At 36.9% G+C, this 26,966-nt stretch overlaps 2 protein-coding genes across 14 annotated transcripts in view; one reads left to right on the top strand and one right to left on the bottom strand.

The window, feature by feature from the left end:
• Positions 1 to 784: 784 nt before the first annotated feature.
• On the bottom strand, positions 785 to 17,191 carry KBTBD3 (kelch repeat and BTB domain containing 3). Of its 9 annotated transcripts, none has more exons than XM_032678644.1 (5): positions 16,861 to 17,189; positions 10,592 to 10,723; positions 9,553 to 9,818; positions 9,059 to 9,300; positions 3,369 to 6,385 (listed from the first exon to the last, which is right to left on the bottom strand). In XM_032678644.1, the coding sequence occupies exons 4-5, from the start codon at positions 9,280 to 9,282 to the stop codon at positions 4,765 to 4,767; spliced, it is 1,845 nt and encodes a 614-aa protein (XP_032534535.1). In that variant the 5' UTR covers positions 9,283 to 9,300; positions 9,553 to 9,818; positions 10,592 to 10,723; positions 16,861 to 17,189; the 3' UTR covers positions 3,369 to 4,764. The 9 variants fall into 9 exon arrangements, with proteins under 9 accessions (XP_032534529.1, XP_032534535.1, XP_032534531.1 ...); XM_032678640.1 differs by lacking the exon at positions 16,861 to 17,189 and adding exons at positions 13,029 to 13,161; positions 16,067 to 16,810 and having other exon boundaries at positions 9,553 to 10,723; XM_032678639.1 differs by having other exon boundaries at positions 9,553 to 10,723.
• Positions 17,192 to 17,218: 27 nt separating this feature from the next.
• The window catches only part of AASDHPPT (aminoadipate-semialdehyde dehydrogenase-phosphopantetheinyl transferase), a 28,996-nt gene continuing 19,248 nt past the window's right edge, over positions 17,219 to 26,966 (top strand). For all 5 annotated transcript variants that reach the window (XR_004355174.1, XM_032678648.1, XM_032678651.1 and 2 more), the window contains exons 1-2: positions 17,219 to 17,393; positions 18,231 to 18,456. Coding sequence is in view for 4 of the 5 variants with exons in the window: in XM_032678648.1 (XP_032534539.1) it covers positions 17,250 to 17,393; positions 18,231 to 18,456 (370 nt within the window). In the remaining variant the exon portion in view is untranslated. The remainder of the gene's footprint in view (positions 17,394 to 18,230; positions 18,457 to 26,966) is intronic.

Below are 26,966 nucleotides of genomic sequence, written 5' to 3'. Positions count from 1 at the left end.
TAGAACAATTCATACCCAATTGTCTTCTCATTGTCCCCAGGGTTACACAATTAGAGCTCTCAAATTTGATCTGTTTATTCCTTCGTTGTTCAATATAAGCTTTTAACATTGTGAACGCTGTTGGAACACTTTGGAGGTATCTCCAAATGGCTTTTTCTAGCTGTGGGGCAAAGGCCTTGGAGCACTGGAAGATAATTTGTATTACTGTAAGTCTATTTTATCTATACAGAGGTTTGAGGCTTACAGAATTTTAAGTTTTGGAAGAATGCAAGACAACCTAGGGCTCCCTCACTTTGTATTGATGCCATTTCTGCACCCTTTGCATGTGAATTTTAGACTAAGTAGCTTATATTTTCCTTTTATTCCATACTTCTAATAGTATGGAAGTCTATTTCAGTAAAACTAAATACCTAATCATTTGCAATACTTAAACTGTTAAAAAGCCCCTGTATTATCAATCTGAGCTGTATGGATCTAATAAAAAAAACAAACAAACAAACCCAGTTTAAATGAGTACCTTACAATGCTAAACTTGGAACTTTTCAGCACGGGAACAACAACTTATGCAAATGATACACAAATACAAGGTCCAAGGATAATCACAAAACCCCCTCACTGCAGTTTTCATGCATGCTAACTGCATTTTTGCTTATAATCTAACATTCAAAATGTTCTCCAGTTGGAAAAAAAAAGGGGAGGGGAAAAAAAAAGGAGCTAACCACCTTAGAAACACTGCAGATTCTTAGTATTTTGAAACTGACTGAAAAATCAGACTTGAGAAGGATTTGGTTGCTCAGTGCTTTTATTCACAAAAGAACAAACATCTTGGCAAACATGTAGTATCATACTTTCCACATATCAGCAGAGCCCAGGCAGCAGCAAAATGTTAGTGATCTCTATGCTTTATTGGATGTTAGAAGGAAAAAAAAGTAAATTGAGCATAGTGGTCAACTATAAATAATGTGAAATATACCCTTGTTTACAGGCTGTTTTAATTAAAATAGATCTTATGCTGCCTCCTGTTGGTCACCTACAAACAGAAACATCTACAATTATACTCCACATTACAAATTGCAGTCAGCATGTTCTACAGCCTATACTTTGCCTACTACCTAATACTAACCAGAGGAGGTAAACAGCTTTCTTCATGGAGTAATACCATAAATAAATCTGACCTGTTAAATCTACTCCATTTAGTGCATATAATAAATTTTTAACAAGAATAAACTGACTTACTAAAAATGTATTTTGAATATAGAAAACCAAAAATTAGTAAATAAATAATAATCATCAGGTCTGTGCAAACATAATCAACATCTGAATAACTGATATTTATTTTAACAATTAAACCAGTGTGATAACATTATCAAAGTGCTAAATGTTTTGATAGCATTCTTTAAAAATTAAGATTATCCAATATAATCATCACTGGATATTAAAATCCCACATATAATATATATTATCTCCATGTATATTATACTGGTCATGCCTATAACGTGTTCTGTGACATAAAATAGAATACTATTAGAAATGTTTTGGTTACATCGTTTAAGTGCAAATAGTAATTATAACTTTACATGCAATTTGTTTTAAACATCTTACTCTATTTCAGTGAGAACACTGGTAATCATTAGTCATCAACTATTTTTTAAGGAAGGTACTTTTTCATAAAGTACTGTGAGCTTTGAAAAGTCAGAAAAGATATAGAAAAACTCGCTCTGTACTGACTTTCTGACCTTTTTTAAATTGCATAACAGCTGTGTAAAGTAGAATGAAAAATCTATTTGATCCAGACCTACAGCAGTTATTCATGCAAATAATCCATATTAGTCAGTGTAGCTGAGTTCATTGAGATTTCTTACATCTTTAGCAATCAATCACAGGGTTTGGAATATAGGCTTTTAATTCTATCAGAAAGCCTTATTTTTAACCATAACTTTCTAACACAGCTTCTTCTGCATTCCATTCTGCTACCAGATTTAATACTTTGTCTGCGGAATTGTAGCAAATGACCTTCTTTCCTTTTGTGAGATCTGTAATACAGGCTTCCCTGCCTAACTGAAGAAAATCAGTCTTATTTCACAGTAACTTTTCTGTAAGCAATGCTACAAAGTAATTGACACTACTACACTATTTCCTGATCACTGAGTAAAAAAGCTCAACTCCACATCATGTGAAATCCATGAATGATCTGTCAAACTGGGAACTGACATTAGTTCCTGTGCAAGTGTAGCGTAGAATATTAAAGAAGCATGTCTATTTTCCAAATTAAGCTTCATTCAGTTTTCACTATCCACACTAATTTATATCATATGTCATTGCTCTGTCTGATGTCCTATGCTAGAGTATTATATATAGAGCAAGTAGCTGGATGGAAGACTGCCAAAAAAAGCTGCTGTAACAAAAAACTTAGGGGAAAGAGTATCACCTGAATTACTGACTGACTCACTCGCTGTTTATGTGATCCAGCAATTTGGTCATGACAGTGGCAATTAAAAAACCCTTGCAATTGTCTAGTCTCTTCCAATTTGCATAGCTATTTATACCCCTGTACTATGGGTATAGTATGTTACTTCTGTCATTGCATAAACTCCATTCTCACAATACTCAGGTATAAAACCAACACAAATAAACAAGCAAAAGAGAACTGGGCCTTATATTCTGATGTGACAAGCTGCAATAATTAATGGTCAATGAAGTCTCTAAGCTATGCTGAGTAGCTTTTATTAATACTAACACTACTCTTCTCCTGTGTGTCTTATTTTTCTCCTAGAGTTTCAGTAAGCAGGAATAGTATTCTTCCTCTCTCTACTCAATACTACTCAATACATTTGCTTTGTACTAATAAAAAGTTGTGTTCCAATATAAAAATATTTACATTTCCATAAGATGATTGTAGAGGTTACCTAGCTAATTGTAGTTACAATATGATTTGGAGATTCACTATGCAAAAAAGCAAAATAAATGTGGAAGTTGCCTGAAATATTGTAACAAGCAGCTATTTACTTCTACAGAACTGACACACATCTTAATACAAATGAATTATTGAGTGGAAGGGTTCTTCTCTATTATTATGTTCCCCAAATCGGAATAATTTTAATTTATGTACTTATGAAAACAGTTATAATGAACGTTATGTAAATTTATAAAGGTATCTGATAACAAATTATAGAATTAATCCCAGAATTCCATTGTTTACTGTTTAAAACAGAAGTATGTTCTAGGCAATATTAAGCTTTAAGCATTAATATTGAGCTTGAGTTTTGCAAAAAGTACATGCAGTAGTGATGTGATAATGAACTTGGCACAGTCGTCTCAAGTCATGAAAGATGTTTCAGATGCCTCACTAAACTTTATTAATTTTTAAACTGCTTGGAAAAGGTATGCTTAGATGTTTAAAACCATTCTGTCTGGCATAGGATAACCTTACTGCTTACATGATATTTATAAGGAACATAAGGGCTCTCAGTGTCTTATTTGAGTACCTAGTACAAAAAGAAAATTCTCAGGCTGTAGAAGATTACAAATGAATTTATGAAAGCTAGCTAATTTCACTGTTCTCCTGTCAGAAAGAGGGCCCCCTTTGTAAGCATGAGATCAAATTTACTTCACGATGTATGCCTAGATTAATATTAATACTAAAAGTCCATTACAATTTTAACATTATAATAGATGACTACTGAAAGTTTATCAGGCAATATATTATGTAGTGTTTACTGTGTAATATTTTAACACTTAAAATGACCATGAAGTACAAGTGTTTTAATTCATTTAAACCACTCCAGAAGATCTTTCACCTCAGAAATACTATTTACTTTGACTTTTAATACAGGTGTAGTTTTGTAACTTTGTATTTGATGTATGACAAGATACAAACTTCTCCCATAGTTAACCAAAGCAACAACTGCAATTTATTTTACAGCTTGCTGCTATAAGCAGCCTGGTGACTGCTTGGTAGGTAGCATTGGAGACTTCAGAGCTGGAAGACTTCTGTTAGAAAACATCCTGAAGGGTTTTTTCTTTAGTTAACAACATGACCGAAACAAAGATATCACATGAACCATCCATCCTGTAGAAATCTTGCCCACTCTGCAGTATGTTATTGAAGTTTATCTTGCTACAGGTAACGGGATGGAAACAGAAAACAGAGCTACTACTAAGGCACAAGGATGGAGAAAAACGGGTAAAACTGAAGAGCTGAAGTAAGATGATAGCAATTATCAGTCTCTTCAAGTTAGATACCTGGTTTTAATGCTGTGAAGGTCACTTTGGCTCTTGCCCTTGCTAAGGTCATTCTGATAAGATAAAGTTGACAATTAATTCCTCTTACAGTTTTATGAATATAAAAAATCTAAATAAAACAACAACTAATGTAGATTTTTTTTTAAACTTAAGTTACATAGGGGAAACAGTATCACAGTCAATTTTCTCATTTAGCAATTTGTCTACTGGGACAACTGTGAATATTATAGAAATAATGGCACATATTACACAATGAATTCGTCATGACTATTCTTTTTTGAAAAGTAACATAATTTTCAAAATTATTAATTACAGAGAAGAGTTGTATACAAAATTAATACTTTGTATGTAATAACTAGCATGAATGACATGTTAATGGACTCTTCCAAAAGCAATCCTACAACATACAATTTAAACTGAAGATTTAAACAAACAGGTACATATTTCTCCATCTGTAAATGAATACTTAAAAATCTGATCTAAAACTTGTGCATTTAAATAGATTCTGTTGATTCAGGAGTTTCAAAATTCTCCAGAGCAAATTGTCAGTACAGGTGACCAGGGGTCCCTATATTTATTAAACTGAATGACCTGACAGTAAAACTCAGTTAAGGCTCTTGGCATTGGTGAAACTTCTTCCCACTCAGACCTACTACTATGGTAGACTTGGACTTCATCTGTGATTTCTTCTGGAGCATAATCACCACCTAGTATATAAATTTTGTCTTCTGTCCCAACTGCCCCTGCATTAAAGCCAGCGCATTCAAAAGATCCTTCCCCTTTCCAAACACAGGTTTCTGGGCAAAAACTGTAGACCTTGTAAGTGGAGAGATCACATATGTACAATGTGCAGTTCACTGGAACAGCTTTGATTAGAGTTGCATGGAAAAACTGCCCAAATTCTGCTACAAGCTCAGACCACTGATCAGTCATGGCATTATACTTAAAGAAACAGTCAAGAGATGGATTAAAGGCATCAGTAATCTCTACTTCTGAGCCAAGGACATAAATTATGTTCTGACATGCACTTGCTTCTGGATAGTAGATACCTCTTGGTAATTGACTTACAGATTTCCAGTCTTTGGAAAGAGGATTATAGGATTCCACATCCAAAAGACTTCGAGTTTCTTGAGCTCCTCTGGTCTTTCCACCTATTACAAAGAGCTGATTTAAGGTTACAACAGATGTGTGCATTGTCCTTGGTTTTTTCATAGCTGACACTATGGAGAATTCATTGCTGACTGGGCAGTAGCACCAGGTTTGGTCAGTGGCATCATGAAACGGTTCAGCAATATGAAGCCTGACGGTCCTGTAACAATTCCCCTTGCATCCTCCAGTTATAAATATTTTTTCTCCATAGCTAGATAAACTTGACCCTGGCAGATCAATCATGTGTGTATGTGGTAGTTCCTTCCATTTATCTGTTTTGATGTTGTAGCAGAATGTATGTCTGTTTTCTCCATCTTCATCAGTTTTATGAACAAATATATATTTTTCTGTTGTTGAAGGACGTGCATCTGGAAACAGTCCACTGAAGTTTTGCACACTTTTAACTGCATCACTGATTATTACTGAGCAATTAGCACTCTTAAGTAAGTGTTCTTCAGAATGCAGAAAGTCCTGCAAAGTCTTTTCAGGTAACTGGTGTAGTCTCACTTTTTTAATTAAATTAGGCAGGTATTTCTGCCGTGTTTCTAAGTTGTGTTTGGTCCACTGGAGGACAGCTTTCAACACTGATTCTTCCTCAGGGACATTTAGCTCATCAGCCTCAAGACATTTTTGTAATATTTCAAAATTCATCTCCAAAAAATCACTTGACCTGAGCAGCAATGAAAAGTGGTGCTGTACAAAATCTAGCGCATGATCAAACAAGCGGATGGACCCATAACTTTCTGATAGAGAAAGCAACTGTAGGCAATTCACAAGATCAATACTTTTTATTAGAAAGTCACTGCAAGCTTTGGAAAGGAGTGAAACTTGAAGAAATGATGACAGTTGGAAGAGCATTTCCACATTATCATTTGTTATCTCTGTTTTTCCTGTGTAAGCGTAATCAAGAAAAGCTTTCACTGCCTTAGGTGATAGATTACTAATAGTAACATTGCCATCATCTCGTTCTTTCATATTAACTTCAAACATGGCTCTGCAAATAAAATATAGAAGATATACACACGAATTAAAGACTTAGCAAGCAGCAGAGGAGTATAATAAGGTGGGCTGATCTAAAATACGTCTGAAGTATGGAAGTTCTTGTAAGAAAGAACAATGCATTTACTTGGTATGTTTGAAGAGAAAAGGAGTGGTGATAAGAACATATTCAAAGTGGTGGCTTAAAAAAATGATAGCTGCACCTGCATTTTGTATGGATTTTCACAGAGAGCAATGAAGTCTGCAGCTCTTAGTGTGAGAGAAAATGTGAAATTGTTCAGGATAGCATCAGTTTCAACAGCTTAGGAAAGAAAAGGCTAATTTAAAAAATACAGAGTAAAAAAAGGCCCATGATTTAGGTCATGCACTGTGGTTGAATACATAAAATTAAGTGAAAAAAAGCCTTCCAAATTGCAGCCTGAGCAAATGGCAGGATGGATGATGGGCGCATTCCTTGGAAATAAAAAGTATATGAGGGGTGAATAAGGAGAAAAAACATGAGGAAACTTAATTCTTGCTTTAGAGTTAACAGAGAGAGGTTTTGACATAGGATTGCATGACACAATGAAACTGTGCAGAAAGTAGATTGTGACTGAATACAATGACAATTGAAATTGTGGAATGAATTATTGATAAGTACGTCTGTGGAAATTTTATTACAACTTTAACTATTTTATTCTAAATATGTAATAACATTTAACTATTTCACACAATCTAACGTGGCAAGATAAATTAACTAAAGTTTTTCAAGCGGGAAAGTGCTGACAACAGAATAGTGCTGCAATATCCCTTGCCCTACCCTAAGCATCAGGGCTTCTGAATTTGACAAAAGATGATAGTGGAGGAAGATTCAAATAAATAACCAGATGCTAAGTATAGAATCTGGATTATTAACATATCATGGATACTTCATGTTAAAAAGAAAGTATTATAGTTCAGTTATACAAGTATCTCTATGGTATGGGATTTTTGCATCCTTTTCTGAAACCAAAGAGAAAAAACCCCAAACTGTGTATAGCATCTTCTTTGGGAAGTAAACGTCTGGTAAAGCAGGAAGATGTTTGACTTCCTGAGCAAGAACATAAAATTACAGTGAGACACCCATGTCCCAAAGACCTTTTTGCATACTAAATGATGACACTTAGAATCCTTTCCTCATTAACCCAAGAGCTATGATAGAAATCTCTAATTACACAGTAAAATAGCAATGGAACAATACCAGTAGGAGAGCAATATAGGCAAAGGCCTCGACTGACAGGTAACAAGTAAGGATCAAAATATTGCTGAATCTTGGGTTTACACAAGGAACCAAAAATTAGGAGAAGTCCAAAGGCCAAGGAAGACAAAAGGTGTTCTGTTTTAAAACATATCTAGTGGACTTAAGTACTTTTTCCTCCTTGAAGTTAAAAAATGGGCCTTGCAATCAAGGATGACTTATGAATCTGATAGCTGCTATTATCAACTCTTTGCAGTAGGGAGAGATCTTTCCTAGCAAATTTTCATCTGAAGAGCCTGTAGGTAGTGAAAAGGACACATACGTTACCATGTGCATAAGTTCAGTTCTAAAAATTACCACTGGAAGCTATTTCAACCTAATATTTCTTTCTACCAGAGCATCTTTGTGCTGGCAAGCAGTGAAGAAATAAATGCAAGTAGTTCTTTGTGTCAGAGGAAAACAAAATGTGCTGCTACAGGGGAGAAATTGCTCATTTCATCTGATTTCTCCTTTTTTTTCCAATAATTCTAAGCATATGTCTAGCTATCTTCTGTCAGATATGGCAGACTCCCATAGAACATGGGATATTCCAGGACATTTGAAAATAACACTTGTCACCTATGTATGGGCAACTGAATTGAGGTCATTAACTCATTTCCAGGAGCCCATTTTTTCATTGTTAGAGTATTAGCTTTGTTTTATTTAACACTGTATTCAGAAACAGACTTTCAGTGTGGAATCGCAAGTTTGAGACTCACTTATAAAAAGGCTAGCAAGGTTCTTCATAAATTAATATTCTGTATGTGAATGATCTAGCTGTTCCTTGAGAACATATAGCTTTAAGCACCAGAAGGAAGATCACAGATACATTTCATGCTGAAAGGCTGAAATCTGTAGTTTAGAAAAAGTACATCTGTTTAAATACATCTGTCTTAATTGAAGACAATCTATAGACCAACCATTCATCTTAGACAAATAAAATGCAGTCTCATTCCAAAACCGTGTACAATTCATCCACAATTGCTCAATGGATGTATTTATAACCAACGTGTTATGTTTCACTATATATGTGTCAAAGTACATAGACTGTTCAGTACAAAGTCAAACAATATCCTTGCAGACCTTTAAGTACTGATACAGACAACACGTAACTCTTAAATATACATAACTTGTGTCAGTTCTACCCAAGAGCAGAACCACACACTTATGGTATGAAGCTTGTATTTCAGAGTAGGGACTGCTGTCTGAATTCACAGAGTCCTCATGGCACTTTGGAAATACAAACAGATGCACCTGGTGTATCCTTAAAATGATGTTTGAATGCTTTGCTCAAAACTCTGCACACGTATGTAAGTTGTGATTTTTTGGGGGGGGGGGAATTATATTTCTTTCCTCTCCCTCCACAGAACTTAGAATCTATTTCCTGCAAACTCATGCCAAATTTGGGTTTACCTGAAAAAATCACTGCATGCTGCCAGTACACAACGATGACAGGGAATTATTTCATCTTTCACGACAATTTTAAAATCAAAAAATATATTTTGTTCTCTGAACTTTTGTAGTACTTTTAGAATCTGTTGTCCATGACCTTCAGCCACTAAGGAATTGATTTTATTTTCAGGAACAGAAATCCCATTGCAAATAGGTCTGCTAATGTAATCCCGTTGATTGGCCATGTTTTCTTCAATCTATTCCTGAAATGAAAAACAAGTAATTGATTCTACAGTCTTATTATTAAAAAAAAAACAAGCAAAATCAATAGACCATAAAATAAACAAAAAAGTTCCCAATGTTGAATTTAGTTTGTAAGTCCTATGCACAGTTAGAAATTTGTGTTATAAGTGACTTTTACACAATACTCCTTTGTAAAATATATACACACAGCATATTTTGAAAAGTAAAATATCTGCCACTTATCAAGGAACAACTCTACAAATAATACCCACCTGTAGGAATTTTTCCAGTAAAGTCCACAGGAAGCACATCAAGGACTGTGATAAAATTTTTAATGGGCATTTAAGAGAAAGACTATTCCTAGGCTTACCCTCAAAAAACCCCAAACTCTTACAATTTAATGTACAATGAAGTCGGAAAAGAAAACTTTCTTGCATATTTTAGATTCCAAAAGGCTCATCTTTCTACAGCTTGCAGTGGAAGGGAGATACAGGCTACTAGACTGCTTCCTAAGTGAATTCCCGTGAGGCACTCCGGACTGAAATAACAGAATACAAACGAACACCAACAGCCTGGCCGAATCACAGGATTGCTGGGGCTTACCAAATAAGGTCACTTAGAGACAGTTTGGTGACAGTACATCTTTGAGTGTTTAGTCAACTGAAACTGATTTTGTCTTGGAGCTCTGGTCTTGCTAGGCAGCTGTATGTTTGCCCACTTCATTTACAGTGGTGTAAATTAACTGGCTTCAGAACCCATTTAAACTTAAGACAGTGCAGTCTCCCTTTCAGCAGCCATGTTTTGGTTCTGGTGAAAATCCCCATCCTGAAGTGTACTTTTTCTATGGTAAGTTGGCTTTAACTGTTTTTTACAGTGAAAATATTTCACTCCACTTTGTCAACATAAAGAAGCTTTAAACATGAGTATGTTTTATTTACACATATTTAAGAGCTATTTATACGCTGCAGATGCATAAACTGCCCTTACTGCAAATCTGAGCCAAGGCTGCCTATTCTAAAGCTTAAAGAAGCATTGCAAGTTTTATTCCAGGATTTTACTTCCACAGTTCCAATTAAAATTAGCAACAGATAATGGCCCACCTGAATTGACAAGGGGATAAAAAAATTCCAAGCCAAGCTCAGAACCCATAAAAATACCGGGTTTGGTTTTTAATTTCATGAAAAGGCTTATGTGATAACATGATACATTCAGAGCAAACTAAAGCATCAGGCAGTCTTCCTCATGGGAGATACTTTCACAGCAGACTGATCTATACTTTATCTAGTCAGGTAGCTCCAACCACAAATAGACCTCCATGTCTCCTGGAATAGAAGAGATCCAGTGATCTTGCTGCCAGCACTGGCACCCGTGCAGCAGGCATCTTCTCCTTCCCATGGCCAGACAATCTCACGTATTCACTCTTTCCATTCTAAGCCTGAGGAACTAGGAAAATACAGAAGAACAAGACCACCATTTATTCTGATAATGTATGGCCTCATAAACCCCAACTTCAATAAATCATGAAGTAACATTTCTTCTAAACAAAACCTTTTCACAAAGTTCTGGAACTGAAAATAGATAGTAGGCATCTTTCTCCTTTTTTATGTAATTTCTATGACAAGCTTCAACCTACAACTTTTTTTTCAGTAGGTAAAATTACCAATTTCAGTAATATTTATCTTTGTATAATGAACACAGCAACATCTACTGTCATCAAGTCCATCTCTGCTATTTTAGGCAAAAAAACATCATATAATCACTTTCATAAAAGCAGTCTAAGTTCCAGAAAGTTTTCTTTTACCACACTATTACCACAAAAAAGACTATCCCAGTACACTGGTGTCGAGACTAAAAACTTCTTAATTACACAATCAATTTATTAATGCTTACATATATTTGTTCTTCTGTTAAATTGTAATTTGACTTAATTTTCTGTTGTATATTTCTTCACTCTTTTAATTATCAAGAGCATTGATATCTTCTCTCAACTTTCATTAGAGTGAATAATTGTCAAATTTTCCAAGGTCCACTTATAAGACTGAATTTTTGTTTTTCCTTCCTATTTCTTGCAGTTTTCTCTTCATCCACTCCAGTTTGATCTTAAATTTTCTTCACTGATATCAGATTTGTTGTACAATATTATGGTTAAGATCTCATCATTGTCTCACTACTCCAGTTTGCAGGACATCTAGTGCATCCTAATTCTAATCTCTAATAGCAGTGTCTCATTGTTTTATTAAAAGCAAAATTCAGCAGTGTATCTTTAATATTTTTGTCCACTATTAAGTAATGGAGTAATGAATATCGTGCTATGACTTAGCCTAATTCACCCTTGCCTCCATTAAGAAAATACATATTAAAAAAATTCAATTCTCATCTTTTGTGTAGCCAATTCCTGATTTATATGATAATTTTGGTACTAATTTACCACTCTACTGAATCTGTTAATGATTTTAGAGCCCTTCAAACTATCTTAACAATTCAGCTAAAACTTGGTATGTTAAATGAGGCCAACTAGCATTTATAATTATTTCATACTTTCTTCTACAAAGCTATATGAATTAATCAGTAGAAGTTTTTTAATAAATATTTAATCAAGTTACTGACAAAAGGGTAGAAAACATAGAGGGTGCAGACATATGTTGCATAGGTCTGTAGCTCAGGAAAGTTGGGCTACAAGCCTCCTTTTATTTGCTCTATTAACTCCACAGGATTCCAATTTCAAAGCCTGTCTTTATATGGATTACCACAAACCAAACTCCAGTAGGTGGTCCATTAGAGTTGGGAACTCCTACTTTTGTTTCTTAGCATATGGCTGTGCTGTAGAGCAACCATCCTTCTAGCATCTCCTGTAACATGACACATGGAACCCTGAGCACTGCTGTACGTGACCCAATCACACACCACTTGACAAAGCTCCCCTGCTCACATCCTGGATGTTTACACATCTTACACTCACAAATGCCCCATTAGCTATTAGCCTGGTTTTCTAAAACAAAGAAACCCCAAAGAGAATCCAGAACAATTCCAAAGCTAAACTCCCTTAAAGTTAATACACTTGCCCTAAGGTTTTTTTTTGCTTGAAAGCCATCTCAAACAAGGGGCTAGTTGACCATTACAGTGAAATGCCATAAAAACTTCACAGTTATTAAGGTCAACCCCATATAATACACGATTGGGGGACATATATGTACCTCTCAGAGCTATCTGTGCAGATCTCCAGTTGAGGGGCAGGGCATTCTGCATGCCTGAAAGCCAAGTAGCAAGCAGCGGCCAGCCTATGTGTGGCCACAGAGCAGCATTACGAACAGTAAGCTCATTTTGTTCATTATGGTGGATGAAATCAGGGACCACCTGGGAGCTCTAAGGGAAGAGTACTCTTACAGTCTGTCACAGAATCCACTATAAGGACCCAAACCTCGTTAGTTCTGCTGTTTACAAGACTCCTCTGTTTTAGAATCATAAAATGGTTTGGGTTGGAAGGGACCTTAAAGATATCTAGTTCCAACTCCTTGCCCGATTTAACACTGTCCTCTTCCCAAGACGATAAGGGACAGAGGAGTCTGGGACACAATGAGCTCGTTGTCACAGATGCCAGGTAACCACACTGAGAACTCTGATAAGTCCATAGTCGTGATATGAGATATACACACATTCCTCTTAGTCGTATCTAAGCTATTGGTAAAAAGCTACAAGAAGATGTTTAACTGATGTCAACACCACGTGAACAGCTGCCAAAATCACTCACTGATTTTCTAGAGGAATTGTTTTACTTCACCAGTGCTAATGATCCCTTTCCAAAGATAGTTAAAGACATAAATTTTTGATGATTTTCTTTTAGTTGGCACCATCAACAATCCTTCTTAAATGTTCTTACAATTCTGTACGTAGAAGAAATTGAAATGAGTCATTTATTTGCTTATACTTTACCTTTGGCAAGTCCAGGTGCCCTTTTGAGTATCAGTTTAACCTGGATATATGTTTAACCCTAGATTATACTGAGAGACTGCAAATACAGCATGTTAAATTCGTATAGCAGACCAAAAACATCCAGGACAGACCTTTTCAGAATATCTCATACAGCATACACTAAAATCATAATCACTGCAATCCACCTCCTAGAAATGGTGTTCACATCCATTCCACCCAATTTGAAAGAGCAAAACAAACAGAATTGTGAAACGGACTTTGAGCAGAGATGAACTTTTGTTTGCAAATGGTCTGATCAGAACATATAATGTCCATATATTCATAAACGCTTCTGCTGAGATCTTGCTAAACCAACAATCAAAATAGCCTTAGCTGCTACAGCTGATAGATAAAATGGTTACAGAAGTTTAAATGTGCTGATGAAGTTGAGAATGGTGGAAGATGTACAATTAATTCTTAGTGAATAACCAAGGAAAATTTATTAAAAAGGGAGAATGTGTGTAATAAGAATGGAGCACAAACACCTGGATAAGGGTACAGAAAGACACCAGAAAAGGCTTAGACCAAACTGCTTGATCACTTTATAATAGTAAGATAAAAATATACGTACAAATACGTGTGACTTTTAAAAAGCCTAGGGGATGTTGTTTTATGAAAGTATTGAGTATACATAAGTATCACACATAGCTAAGTCATCACCTTATCAGAAAAAACACATTATGGCTGTTCCTGCCTGACAATAAACACATCCAAACACTTGTAACAGGACTGAAGCTCGACACTGTTTCCAGCATGAAGGACACCAAACTTACATGAGGTGTATAGCTACTCAGAAAGCTATACTGCTCTACCAACATAGCTGGCAATAACAGTCTAAACTCAACAACCTTTTTTTGGTACTTTGGTATTTACAAACAATTGTAAAACAATCCGTCTGCTTCATCTGACAGCACAATGCAGATGTGCTACGACACCCTTTCACAATTAAAAAAAAATAGTTCTTAATACTTCTTAGCAGGTATGAGAAATAAATTGTTCTTCAGTGGAACATTACGTTTGTCACTTGGCCTTCTCCCAACTTGGATAGTATGTCTTACTGGATAACAGGATTTTAAAAAATAGTTAAGAGCTGATATTTTACACCATGATTTATGTACCTATGAAGAAGGAAGAGCAATGAAGATGAAGAAACTGTATACATTTCTCTAGAGAAGTTTCAGATTTTTTTTCATACAAAATTTAATTGTACATTAATTTATGTTTTGAAAAGGCCAAGGTCAGCATTTTAAAATCTAATATTAAAAATAAGTATTATATTATTAAGTCAACTACATATCCATTAAGATGATTTGCTATTTTCACTCCTTATCCATTCAAAAGGGGATAAATTAATAATTTGTTAACGAGTTTTAAAGACATCGCTCTGCACTACACATCTAATTTAACATTCACCAAGGTGAGTATGAGTGGAACAGATATCTGAAGGAGTTGGTGACAATTCTAATTGCTGACTAAAAAGACAGGAGTGGTTTAAAATGTAACTAAACTATAAATACTGAGTAAAAAGTTCTGTACTTTTATATTGTATTAATGTTTTGACTGTCACTAACTGTCTAAGATTGAAAACACTAACAGAATTCCAGGTTCTAGTCTGGAAATTTCAATGCAACTGAGACTCACAGCTTCTTCATAAATAACTGAACTTCAATGAAAAATAATATTCAGTCAATCATTTTTAGACAATCAAAAAAAATGCATGTGACATTCTGAGGCATTTAATCCACAAAAGTGGCATTTATCAATAATACATATTGAGATAGTATTCTCAGACTGAAAGGTGACATAGAGACTTTAAAGCTTTGTGTTCTTTAGAAGTGATTGAAAAAAGACCCAACATGGAAAAAACCCCAGCACGATACCAGTAGGAAGAAATGAAATGTCACTGGTCCCTGGAAGCATTCCAAAAGTGGGAGACTCCTACTCTGCAGGCAGGGATCGTTAAATGCATCTTCTCTCACAAACACATGAATCCATTAAGATAAAGCAATAATCACTTATAAGAACTAAAACTGACTGGATTTTATCCTAAAGCTAAGTTTCTCAAAGTCATCACGTTCCTTTGCAAATTATTTTCTTAGCTAAAAAAGATCAAGAACTGTAATTTTAATTTTCAGAAAAAAACCCTGGAATTAAAATGCCATGCTACATTTCTAATTCTGGCAAAAATAACAACTGCAAGCTCCGGAAAAGGAAATCACAATGCTTGAAATGTAAGCTACAGTTTGATATTGGTGAATAGCATTTTCCTAGATTTTTTTTCTTGACAGTGTTAAATCCTTTTCTGCTGTCACTTAACTTTTTCTCTGTCTTTGGATACTATAGATTATGCCATCAATTGCTTAACGAAGTCATGACGAAAAATGGGAATAATATTTTGAAATATGATAATTACCCTTGATGAAACATATATGTTTCCTTGATGAAACATAGCTCTACACAAATGCTACTTTTGTGTTTAAAATGTTTTGCAAAGAGCAACATATACTCAGTTATAAATATGACGTATTTTAGGCAAAAAGACTTTCTGGCCCATGTAGAAATAGCACTTTTCCCCCATGACCAGGGAGCTGTGAATTCTAAACAACAGCAACAATAAAAGAAGGATTCTAAGAAATACCCGCAATAATATAATTTTCAATACTTTTGCATCATTTGTACATGGTCAGTATAGAACGGTTGAAGCGTTAAGTATTTCTAAAGGCAAGCAGCAAGAAGAAGGGTTATAAATTTTCAAACAGGCCCTAAATTTTTAGCCATGGTCCAACTTCAGAACCAAAGGGCAAACGAATTTATTACCTTCTGAGGATTTACAGATGGCCTGTAATTGAGAGCACGTGGGAACCCAGTTCTGACAACCATTAGAGCTCTTAGCGCTCTCACCGAGCACCGGATAGAAGAGGCTTTTGTTCGGACAGATCTTTTGAAGCCAGAACCCAACCAGGGTGATGCAGCGCGTTGCACCTGTTGTGGGGACAATCTGCTCCTCTTTTCTGGGCAGCGAGGCCAGGGCAGGCAGAGGCCACCCCGGTGCGACCGCTCTGCCAGGGGCTGGGACGGCTCTCCAGCAGGATGGATGTGCTGATGGCACCATCTCAGCCGGATGCGCCGATGGCAGCGATGGGACACCGGGGGCATCACTTGCCATTGACCGGTCACGGTGCCATCAAGAACCAACGTCCCCCGCCCCCACGGCATAAACGCGTCCCTGTCTCGCGCAAAGCCGGGTGCAGTCAGAAGCTACAGGGCAACTACGCTCCTTCTGCCCCGGCCGGGGTTACCGGCCACCCCCAAACTCCTCACCCCCGGCCGCCATGGCCCCCGCCCCGCCCGCAGGGGGAGGGCGGTGCCGCCAGCGCCACCACTGCGCATGCCCAGGCCGCCCGCGCGTGCGCCCCGCGGCGGCTCCGTTCATTCTAAGGGAGGACTAATTCTGGCAGGAGGCGCGGGATGGGGCAGAGGATTTCCTTGCTCTCAAAGCGCGACCGCGGGGCCCAGTCGCGGGGTCTGGCGGCCTACAGCACTGCCACCGCTCCGTAGCCGGCCAAGCGCCAGTCCCCCCTGAGCGCTCCCTCCGAGCAGCGCGCACCCACCTGCAGCCAACATCCGTAGCTCACCGACCGCTCTGGCCCACCCTCCGCTGCAGTCGCACCAACAGATTGGAGCCTTCTGGTGTCATTCTGTCGCTCCTTGCGCTCGGAATGGCTCCGCCGGCCGTCAATCCAGGGCAGAGCCCGCCCATCTCCGCGAGCTGGTTCCTCCCTGACGGCACCACGGGTGTAGCTCCGCCGCAGGCACCGCCTTTCCCCTGATAGGCCGGTACCTGGCGCATTCCCCTGTCACTCATGGGGTGCTCTGACATCGGACTGGTCGTGGTGCCTCGGGGGCGGGGCCTTCCGTCCCTCCCGCACGCCGATAGGCTCCCGCCGAGTTCGAGGGGTGGGTCGTGGCGGGGCCGGGTGCGCCGGGGCTGTGAAGGGCCATGGGCAGCGTGCGCTGGGCTTTCCCCTGCGGGGCCTGGCGCCCCCGACGCCGTGAGTGGCTGCTGGCCGCGCAGCTGGTGCAGCCCGAGGAGAAGGACCGCATCGGCCAGTTTGTCTTTGCTCGCGATGCTAAAGCCGCCTTGGTACATGGGGGCACGGGGACGCGGCTGTCTCTCTGCAGGTTGGGCATTGCCCAGATGTCTGACTTCTCGTAGGAAAACGTGCTCTACAAGGGCATTTCGGGGAAGTAATGCATCGTAAAGTACAAAGCTTGATGCGTAAAGTATGCAGCTCTGCTTTGCCGCGGAGCAAAAAGAGATGTTTGCAGTCTGCTGTCAGTAGTTACTGTGAAAGACTTCATAAGTTCTGTGTCGGGGTGTCAAGTTAGGAGACAAAATCAGCGTACCCTGAGAGACTGTACCTAAGACAGCAGTGTAGTGTGTAAGAGAATAAAGCTATTCTACACGATTCAGATTTTAAATCTCGCATAAGGATGTGTTAGTAATACAGACCTGCTAATTTGTGTGTAAGAAGTTACCCATCACTTTCAACTGCTCAGTATTTCATTTAGCGCCCAAGTAATGGAGTGACTGTACTGCAAGGAAGGCTTGAGACAGTTACCTTTCAGGGTGGTGTAAAAATATTTATTGTGCCGTGAAGTATCCTAAGCAAGTAAACAAGGTAGGGAAAGGAACTGTTTTTGTGATTCTTCTAGGCTGGGACTGCTTTTGGGTCTTATGTTGCCTCTGTGCTAATAGTGATAATAAATGTATTTGATACTCAGGTCTGGTGAACTCGTGCTTTGTAGACACAGGCTTTTATAAAAGGGGGAAATTTAAATTATTCAGCTAAAATACGCTCTTACTTTGTATCAGCAATAATAAAGCCATATTTTTCAGGCAGGTGGTTTTCTAGCAAGCAGGGATATTTTGCAGATAGCATAATAGTTCTGTATGAATCACTTCCATTTTATTTCATAGGCTGGTCGCCTGCTGATGCGGAAATTAATTGCAGAAAAGATGTGCATACCTTGGAATGAAGTACACTTGCAAAGGACATCGAAAGGAAAACCTTTCCTGGCCAATACCGTAGTCAGTATCAATTCGAATTACAACTTCAATATCTCTCATCAAGGAGATTATGCAGTCCTTGCAGCTGAGCCTGAGCTTCAAGTGGGCATTGATATAATGAAGACTAATTTACCAGGTAATGCATTATTCTGACCAGAACAGATTTTGTAGTGTTTGAGTACTGAACATTTTCACATTTCCCAAAGAACTAATCTGTGTCCTAGAAATTTAGTGTAATTAGAAAAGAGAGTGTGCATGTATGGTGTATTTGGGTTTTTTTTAATTGTTAAATGCCTTCCTCATTGTTTATTTCTGTTATGACAAATATAAATCTATTTCCCATTTAGAAAAGCAGGACCCTGGAAAAGTAAAGTCATGAATTGTGCTATGATACTGGCAGGATCAGCATCTGCAGATATGTTAATTATGGATTTTTCCATCTCTTAGGTAGAAGCAGGGATGACTTTCCAACTAGTGACAGTGGGAAAATTTTTTTTCTTAGTAGAATCACCTGAAACTCCTTTTTTATTGCTATGCTATGAATATTTAACACTGACTTTACCAGTATTGTTTTCTCTGATAGTTCCACTGAGTGGTGCTCTTGTTCTGCAGTTGCTGAGTACATTAGATTTCAGAGGGTGAATCCCCTATAAATCTCTTTCTCTGGAACAGCTACAAGGACAAAGACTATGTGCAAAGTACATTACAGTAGGTTTGTTTGGTTATTTTTCAAATACTTATTTAAATACAAAGTACTTTGTTTTGTGATGTTATCCAACAGAATCTTGATTGAGGTCTCCACTGTTCTAGTTCTTGTATTCCTTTATTGCTCCACCAGTGTAGATGCAAAATCTGCAGTGCAGATATACAAGAGAGTATCATGCAGCTGAAAATTTTGAGAATTCTGCTATTTAATTGTGTGCTAGTACGTAACAAGGAGTCCTGGTGCACGTAAATATTTTATGTCACTACTTAATCCATGCTATCTGTTTTTGTTTTACTTGTGAACAATAAGAAGCCTCCTCTTTCCATATTACTTCTGCTTCATTATTAAAATGTGAAAAATGAAACTACTAGAAGGTGCAGACTTCTTCAAAGGTGAAGGTGGACTACAAGAGAAACTATTCTTAGCACTGCAAATAGAGACAGTTCTACAAAAGTTCCTCACCTTTTTTCAAGATGATAAAAGTTTATCACTTTTTTCCTTTTATTCAGATACTGAACTAAATACTGTAGTGATGGTAGAAAATATCCTCTTTAGGTGTTTAGCTTCCTTAGGTATTGTATGCTTTTGCCTTTTCATTATCTGGCATGTAATTGTTGTAGATTTAAATCAGTCTTTCAGTTTACTTGTTTTTGAATAATTACTGAGAACAGTGATTATTTTCTTCTCTTTAGATCAGTTGAAGAGGGACTCTTGAGTCATTTGGGAACAGGCACACTGTAGTACTGTAGGTTTATTAGTAGAAGTATTTGTGCACATTTTTTGGCCAGAGAATTAATGCATGTGAAATTATTTTAAGCCTTTCACCAAAGGAAAGGAGAAGGTTTCTCACAGTGCTACTACTTCCTGTGGAAAAACTCAGCTTGTGTTTGATTTTTAACTTATGGAAAAGAAATTTTGCAACAAGTGTCAACAGTGGTTTAAGTGGGATGTTGATTTACCAGTCACTTAAACTTTGCAAAGTAGAACATTTTCAGAGACTTAGGAAATAATTATAGCTTAATAAAAATTGCCTAGAGCACTTAAAAAAAGTTTGGATTCTTAGGTTCAAGAGCTTTCTTGCTGTGCAAGTGAATTTCTCTTCAGTAATGCAATTTTTTAGCTTAGACGGATTGCAAAGGTAAATAAACTAACAATTCGTTCTCTGTGTTTCATAATCAGCCTGCAATTTTTCTTACCTATCACATTATAGTTACTTTGATCTGGACATGTCTAATCTCAATGTTCTTCCAGAATTAAGTATTTTACGGCAATAAAAATCAACTTTTCTCATTAATATTTTAGTTTTATGTTAGGCTTGCATATTAAAAGACACAAAACAGTAAATTTTCTGTATGTGAATTTTACAGAAAAATTCATTTGATCTAAAAATACTCCATGAAATGCTCTTTTAAGGAAGTAGTCTGTTATGTGCAAACACCTCATTGACACTACTTTTTTCTGAGGCAAATAAATATAAACAGAACTTGACTAATTTTTCTCTTTTTATTCTCATTATTTCATCATTGAGGTGAGGTAATGCAAGAGATGATAGAGGTCCTCAAATGAGAGATGTGTCAGACATGAATTGGGATATCTAAGTACCACACAAAGGAGCTAAATACCATGCTTCAGTCTAGCTAAGGGAGGAAAACTCTCTCTCCCTCTCTCCCTCTCTCCCTCTCTCCCTCTCTCCCTCTCTCCCTCTCTCCCTCTCTCCCTCTCTCCCTCTCTCCCTCTCTCCCTCTCTCCCTCTCTCCCTCTCTCCCTCTCTCCCTCTCTCCCTCTCTCCCTCTCTCCCTCTCTCCCTCTCTCCCTCTCTCCCTCTCTCCCTCTCTCCCTCTCTCCCTCTCTCCAGACAGTTAAAAGCTTTATACTGTTTGTTATGGTAGCCATAAGCTAAAGTGAGAGTTAGGCACACCTACATCATAGTTAACATACTTGGCATGTCTTTTAGGTAGCAGCCATGCTCAAGTTTTGAACTTGCAATGCTTTTCTAGTTGCTACTTTTCAGTTTTTTCAATAGGAATTTCCTAACCTAGGAAGAAGTGCCAAAGCAGATTGTTCTTTGGAGTGCTTTTGCCCTTACTGTGCCTTAACTTTACCTTAAACCAAATTTTATCTGGTTTTGTTTTTATTGTTGTATTTCAGTAAATCTCATAGTGGCAATCAGCATCTAATCTTTTGCTGCAAGACATAATCACCAGATTCTTAGTGAATGCTACAGCTTTAGATGCACTGTTTGGGATGAAGAATTCAACAAAGGATTCGGTTTAAATGTTACTTCTAATTGTTCAAAGAAGTCAGAATTTATAAATATGTAAGCACATAATTTTTTGATGTGAAGGAGTGTTAAAACAGCTGATATTGTTGTGGAGCTAAAGAATCATAGTGGTCATATACACTTACACTGAGTAAACAGGGAGGCATTTCTTTGTTCTTGTTCTGTTTGAAACTGGGAAGAAACAGCCATCTTAAGCATACTCTTAAAGAATACCTATTATTTTATAGCAGTTTCATTATTGTCCTTTATTTGGTCACATTTCTAACGCTGTTTTAACCTGAAATTACATCATTTTGTAATGAGGCACCAATGCTTGATAAACTGTGAAAGAAAAATATGTTATTCTGATTAAATCTCCTCTTTAAGGAAAAATAATTTTTTTTTTTTTCTGAAGAAACCATCTTAATCCTTTGTGAGTCTTTCTTTAATAAAAAAGCATAAAACCATTTGGATTAAAATATAAACAATAGCAAAATGTGGAACAGTAAAAATTAGCATGTGTAGAGTATATATGTTTAAAATAAGGAATAAATTAGCAATAAAGAAAGCAAAAAATTTAAAACCAGGTGATTTTAGTAAAAATAAGAGGTGGAACAAAGAGCAAATATAAGAATGCTTGTCTGATTGTTTTTGGGTTTTGGTGTTGTGGGGTTTTTTTCCCTTCTGCACGCTGAATTTAAAATAATCACAGTTTATTCCTTAACTGGTCTTTTGGGAAATTAAGTTATACATTCACAATGAGGTGTTAAATAGAATAGAATTTATTTTTTTAAGAGAACTTAAAGTATGTCTCAGCCTGCACTAATGACAGTTATCTTTGGCTTTCCAAATTACGAAAGTCTAGCAGAAAAATGTGACATGAGGGCTAAAGTTAAGTAATTACTATGTAGGTATTAAAAATGTGCTTTTTGAGGAGTTTTTTGCTAGCGCTACCCATTTCCAATAGCTTCAGCTCTACAGGTACATATTTTGTTGCAAGAGTTGAAAAATAGAAAATGTCTTTGTTCTGTGTAGTCAAAAGCTTATTTGGATGTCATCTCTGCAAGTATTACAGTTTGGAGCTCATATTGATTTCAAGGTTGGGAGACAATGTTTTAGAGACAGACTTGAGATTTTTAAACTGACTTATGAAATGGTAGAAACTTATCTTAAATATTTCACATCTTTCCTCAGTAACTGTAAAAAAAAATAGCCTCAGCTGCATTTCCCTGATGTATTTCCTTCCTAAGAAAAATTATGATTTTCAGCAGGGCAAATGATGTTATATTTCCTCAATAAAGATGACAGGTTGCTGTTGTCACATCAGGCTTTCAGGAAAGTTTAGGACCAGGAGACTTCTGCTACTTCCATGAGTAACTGTTTGCTTGCCATTTATTGGGTTGGTGCTGTGAATTCTAGGTGTTCATGGCTGTTATGTGCTATGTTGCATTTTAATGGAAAATCCAATTTTGTAGGGCATTAAAACATTATTACTTGTCCTGTTTGTTCATCGGACTTGTTGGGTTTTGTATTAAATATGTATATCTTCCTTTTGTTCTTCCCTAGTAGAAACCAATTTAATAAAAGTAAAGCAAACACTTAGAGATTGTATCCACAAGACTAGACATAACTGATAGAGGTGAATGGGCTGTTGAAGTTCATCAGTTTTTCAACTGTGGGCCATCCTCTGCTTTTGCCATGTTGCAGCACATTTATCTTCCTCTTATATCTTTGCTTCTGGGTGGATAAAAGATGGCTCCTGCAGTGGCAAAGTTGATTTGTGTGTTGGTAGGGGAAAGGATGTGGGGAACTGCTTGTCAATGACTAGCTGACTGCTGTCTCTTCTCAGTGGAATGACCAAACAAAGCAAAACATGTTGGATTTAGCTGTCAAGTGGGACAGTCTTTGAGCTGCTGGCAAGCCAAACAAATGGGTTTATAAGATTTGAGGGTTTTGTTTTGGTTTGGTTTGTTTTTTTTAAAGAATGTGCTTAGTGGTCACTTTCACTGTTACTGATTGATTCCCAGATTTAAAACACTAATACCTTTTCTGTCATCTTGTGGGATTTTTTGGACTTTGTTTTGAAGGGGGAAATGGGGGAGGGATAGTATACAAACAGAGGTGGGGGAGTTTTAAGTGTGAAAATGATAAGGGACATTTTTACTTCATCTGGCAGTGAGATTTGTGTTCTGGGACAGGATTCTGTGCAGTGTCCCAATTTCTGCCATTACAAGGAACTCGGTTGTTCAGTGGATTCATTACTGCAGTAGGATATCATGGTGTAGAAGGACATAGTCCTAGAATATGGGATTTCTCATCAGACTTCTTCAGAGAAACCAGCTCAGTTTGAATCAGCTTGTGCTTTCTAAGGTCGCAGAGCCTTCCCAGGAGGGAAACAAACTGCATTAGTCAGATCAAGGAGGTGTTAGAAAGTGTGGATCATGTAGTGAAATTTATATGAAAGATGAAGATGACTTAGGTACTGAGAATTGGCTTCCCCCTCCCAGTTTTGTCGAGTATAACATTTTATATAACAAGTACCAAATGGATTCCAGTGCACCCTCGTGTACTGTGGTGATACTGTTTTTTTAAAGATGAGACTGCTCTCCCTGTAATGACACTTTCACTGAAGCACCTACCTTTTCCTACTTGATAAACTGAAAGGAAAATTTGATACTGTGATTAAATATAATTTTTTTTTTGCTTTGTCTGTTTTTTTGGAATAATAAATTGTATTGGGTGGTAGGGTTTCTTTAAAATGTTAATTTTTAAGCAAAGGATTAATTACCAAAGGTTTTGGTCACTGTAATCTTTCTGAATGTATAGAAAGGCCCTTAGTATGTTACGGCATAAAACGTAATATCTGAGAGTTCTGGTAGTACTACTGTACTGTAAGGTTATAGATGCTCAGAGATATATATGTGGGAGCTCTTGCACTAGCAACGTTTTTGTTGTCTTTGAAGGAGTATCAGAAGATGTAGTTAGGAAAATGTTATGTTCCTAAATGTCTGTAACTTTTAAAGACATCTGAGCATGTTTGACTTTTTTGATTTTTCCAATTACGTCTGTAGTTGGGTCCTCACAACTTGCTTTATAAAACTACATTTTTATGTTTATTTAGATTTTGGAATTTTGTGCATATTTTTAGTGTGATGCATCACAAGTGTTGGAAGGAAGAAGAGTTCCTGTGTTCTGACAGTGAAATGATTACTTTAACTGTTTGATATGTTCTGTAATGGAAAACTCATTAAATGCCATTTTCATGGGGTAATTTACCTTTTTGCTGAAATATTCTAGCTACCCAGAGCTCTGTTAGTTGTGGAAAGCCCGTAAGCAGGTAAAAGGTATAATCATTGACAAAGGCAAGTTAAGAATAGGTTTCTTATATTATTACTGCTCATTACTATTTTTGCTATTACTGTTTAGTTATAAGTACGTTTCATTAAAAGAATTTGGGGTTCCTGAATTATCTTAGTGATTAAGACCCTCTGTATTTTAAACACTTTTATTTTCTCTCCTCAGAAGCAAGCTAAAACCGTGAGCTTGCACCCAGGTGTGTTTATGTCTACAAGCTCTTCAATGGCAAGTGTATGTTACACTTGAATGTTTGGAATAGAAAGAGCATGTAAAAAAAGTATACTGGAGTCTGAACGAAATTTGAGAGCATCTGGCTTTTTTTTAGTATATTTTCAGAACAAATGACAGAAAGCATAAATATGTTGTGGATCATACACTACTTGTCTGTAAATTGATCAGATATGAGGTATCCAGTTAACAACTTGTGATTTTCGTCATGGTTTTTTTATCCAAGTCATAGCTGTGTCAAAACAGTCATTTCTCCAGTGAAGTTTTGGAGGTAGGGGTATCTAAGCCATTTTGACACTGTTTTCTTTGGTTTGGCATTGAGTATCAAGGCAGCTTGCTTAAATGTTCATCACTGCTGTTAGACTCCACTACAGTAATATGATTGAAACCTTAGCAGTTTCTCTAATATTGAAAAGACTTAATAATTCTAACTGCAGAGAAAATATCAAACATTATCAACTTGTTTCAGTCTCTTTATGACTTTTCCGTTTTTACAATCTGGGAAATGTTGAGTAGTTCATAGGAAGCAATATCAAATTTTCAGCCATTTTAAAGTTAATGCTGTTTCTCTGAGGTACACCAAGGTAGTACATGTCAATAGTTACATGACGAGAATGAATGTTTAACATACATATCATTTGGAGAATTGCAGGGTATTGGTAGGAAGTGTAGAGGTCAGAGAATATAAATCCAATTTCCAGTTCACAGTAAAACTGCATGAGCTAGTAGGTTGCAAAAACATGCTTTGTTAATATTCTATCTGGTTCTTCTAAGTCAGTGATTTAGCTACTTAATTATTTGCCCTGTGTTGTCAGTTTCAAACACCTCTACCAGGGTTAGTGGGTATTAAAAGGCAATTAGGGCTTGGGCATCTGTTGCAGAAAAAATGTTTTCTCTGTATCAGTTCACTTTGATTTCCTTTAGAGATAGTAAAATAAGATCAAATATGGCTTGTGTCTACACCAAAAGTACTGCCAGACCAGGAGTCCAGGGCTTGAAACATTCATCTGATACAGTTTGTTAGTTTGCAAGATTCATAGCTAGCCTGTGTGTTTCCTGTTGTTAAGTAGATTGATCTGTTCCTGCTTCAGTTCTTCATTTTGCTAGGTGGTACGTGTCACACTGCCACTTTGCCTATTTACCATCTGAAAGTAAAACAGGTATTGATTAGATATGAGTTCTTGATCACTGACCTGTTTCTTCTATGCAGTTTGAGGCAGTGAGGAGGCTGTTAGAGTTCTGGGGGGTTGTACTGTATTTTTTGGTTTGAGTGCTTGTTTGGGTTTGTTTTTCTTTGTTTGATTTGTTTTTTCAGGGGGTTAGTGGATCAATGAAGTGGCAGTGGTAGCTTTTAGATCTCAATTTCCATAGTTTGGGATATAGATCACAGTATAAGCTAGATAGTTTTTGACACTAACAATTTGAACCAGTTGTGACCCAAACACTTTGAAAACTGTAAACCTGGTAAAAACCGAATTGGAGACAATCTACTCTTTTCACTATTTTTGAGAAGGCATGTCATGATTTTGATAACTTTGGGTACAAGTTCGTACCCTGCCTTTAAATGTACATTGTATTACCAAAGCAGACCTGTGATTGATCTGATGTTTGTTAACAGTGTAAACAAAATAGTATGAAGATTTCTATATTAGCCCCCTGAATAGCAATCTTTACTGTTTAATAGCGTCATAATTTACATGGATCTTATTTCTAATTGTCTTTTATCCTCCTACAAACGCAACTTGTTTGGCTTCTTTAGCAGGTAGAGAAATGGGGGAAATTACCCTGTATTTATGTGCTATTTCTAAAACACATATGAATACAGAACTAGAGAGCATAGTATGTTTTGTTACTTTTCACTCCTGCATCTTTTTAAAATCAGTCTTTTATATCTGATCTAAGGTTTTGCTGTTCTAAAGGGAAAATGCAAAGCAGATTTTTTTTGCTCAATCTTTAAAAAAAATTGATAAAATACCCAGTTGTCATTGCAGTAGAAAAGATGGCATTATGTATTCCAGTGTAAATAGTTATTGCAAAAAAATCGAAAATGCACACACATACACACATATGAACATGCTCATTTATCTGTATATAA

The sequence above is a fragment of the Chiroxiphia lanceolata genome, chromosome 2, assembly GCF_009829145.1.
Source record: "Chiroxiphia lanceolata isolate bChiLan1 chromosome 2, bChiLan1.pri, whole genome shotgun sequence".
Taxonomy (NCBI): domain Eukaryota; kingdom Metazoa; phylum Chordata; class Aves; order Passeriformes; family Pipridae; genus Chiroxiphia; species Chiroxiphia lanceolata.
The sequence above is the reverse complement of the archived record's forward strand: the minus strand, read 5'-3'. Positions and strand labels throughout refer to the sequence as shown.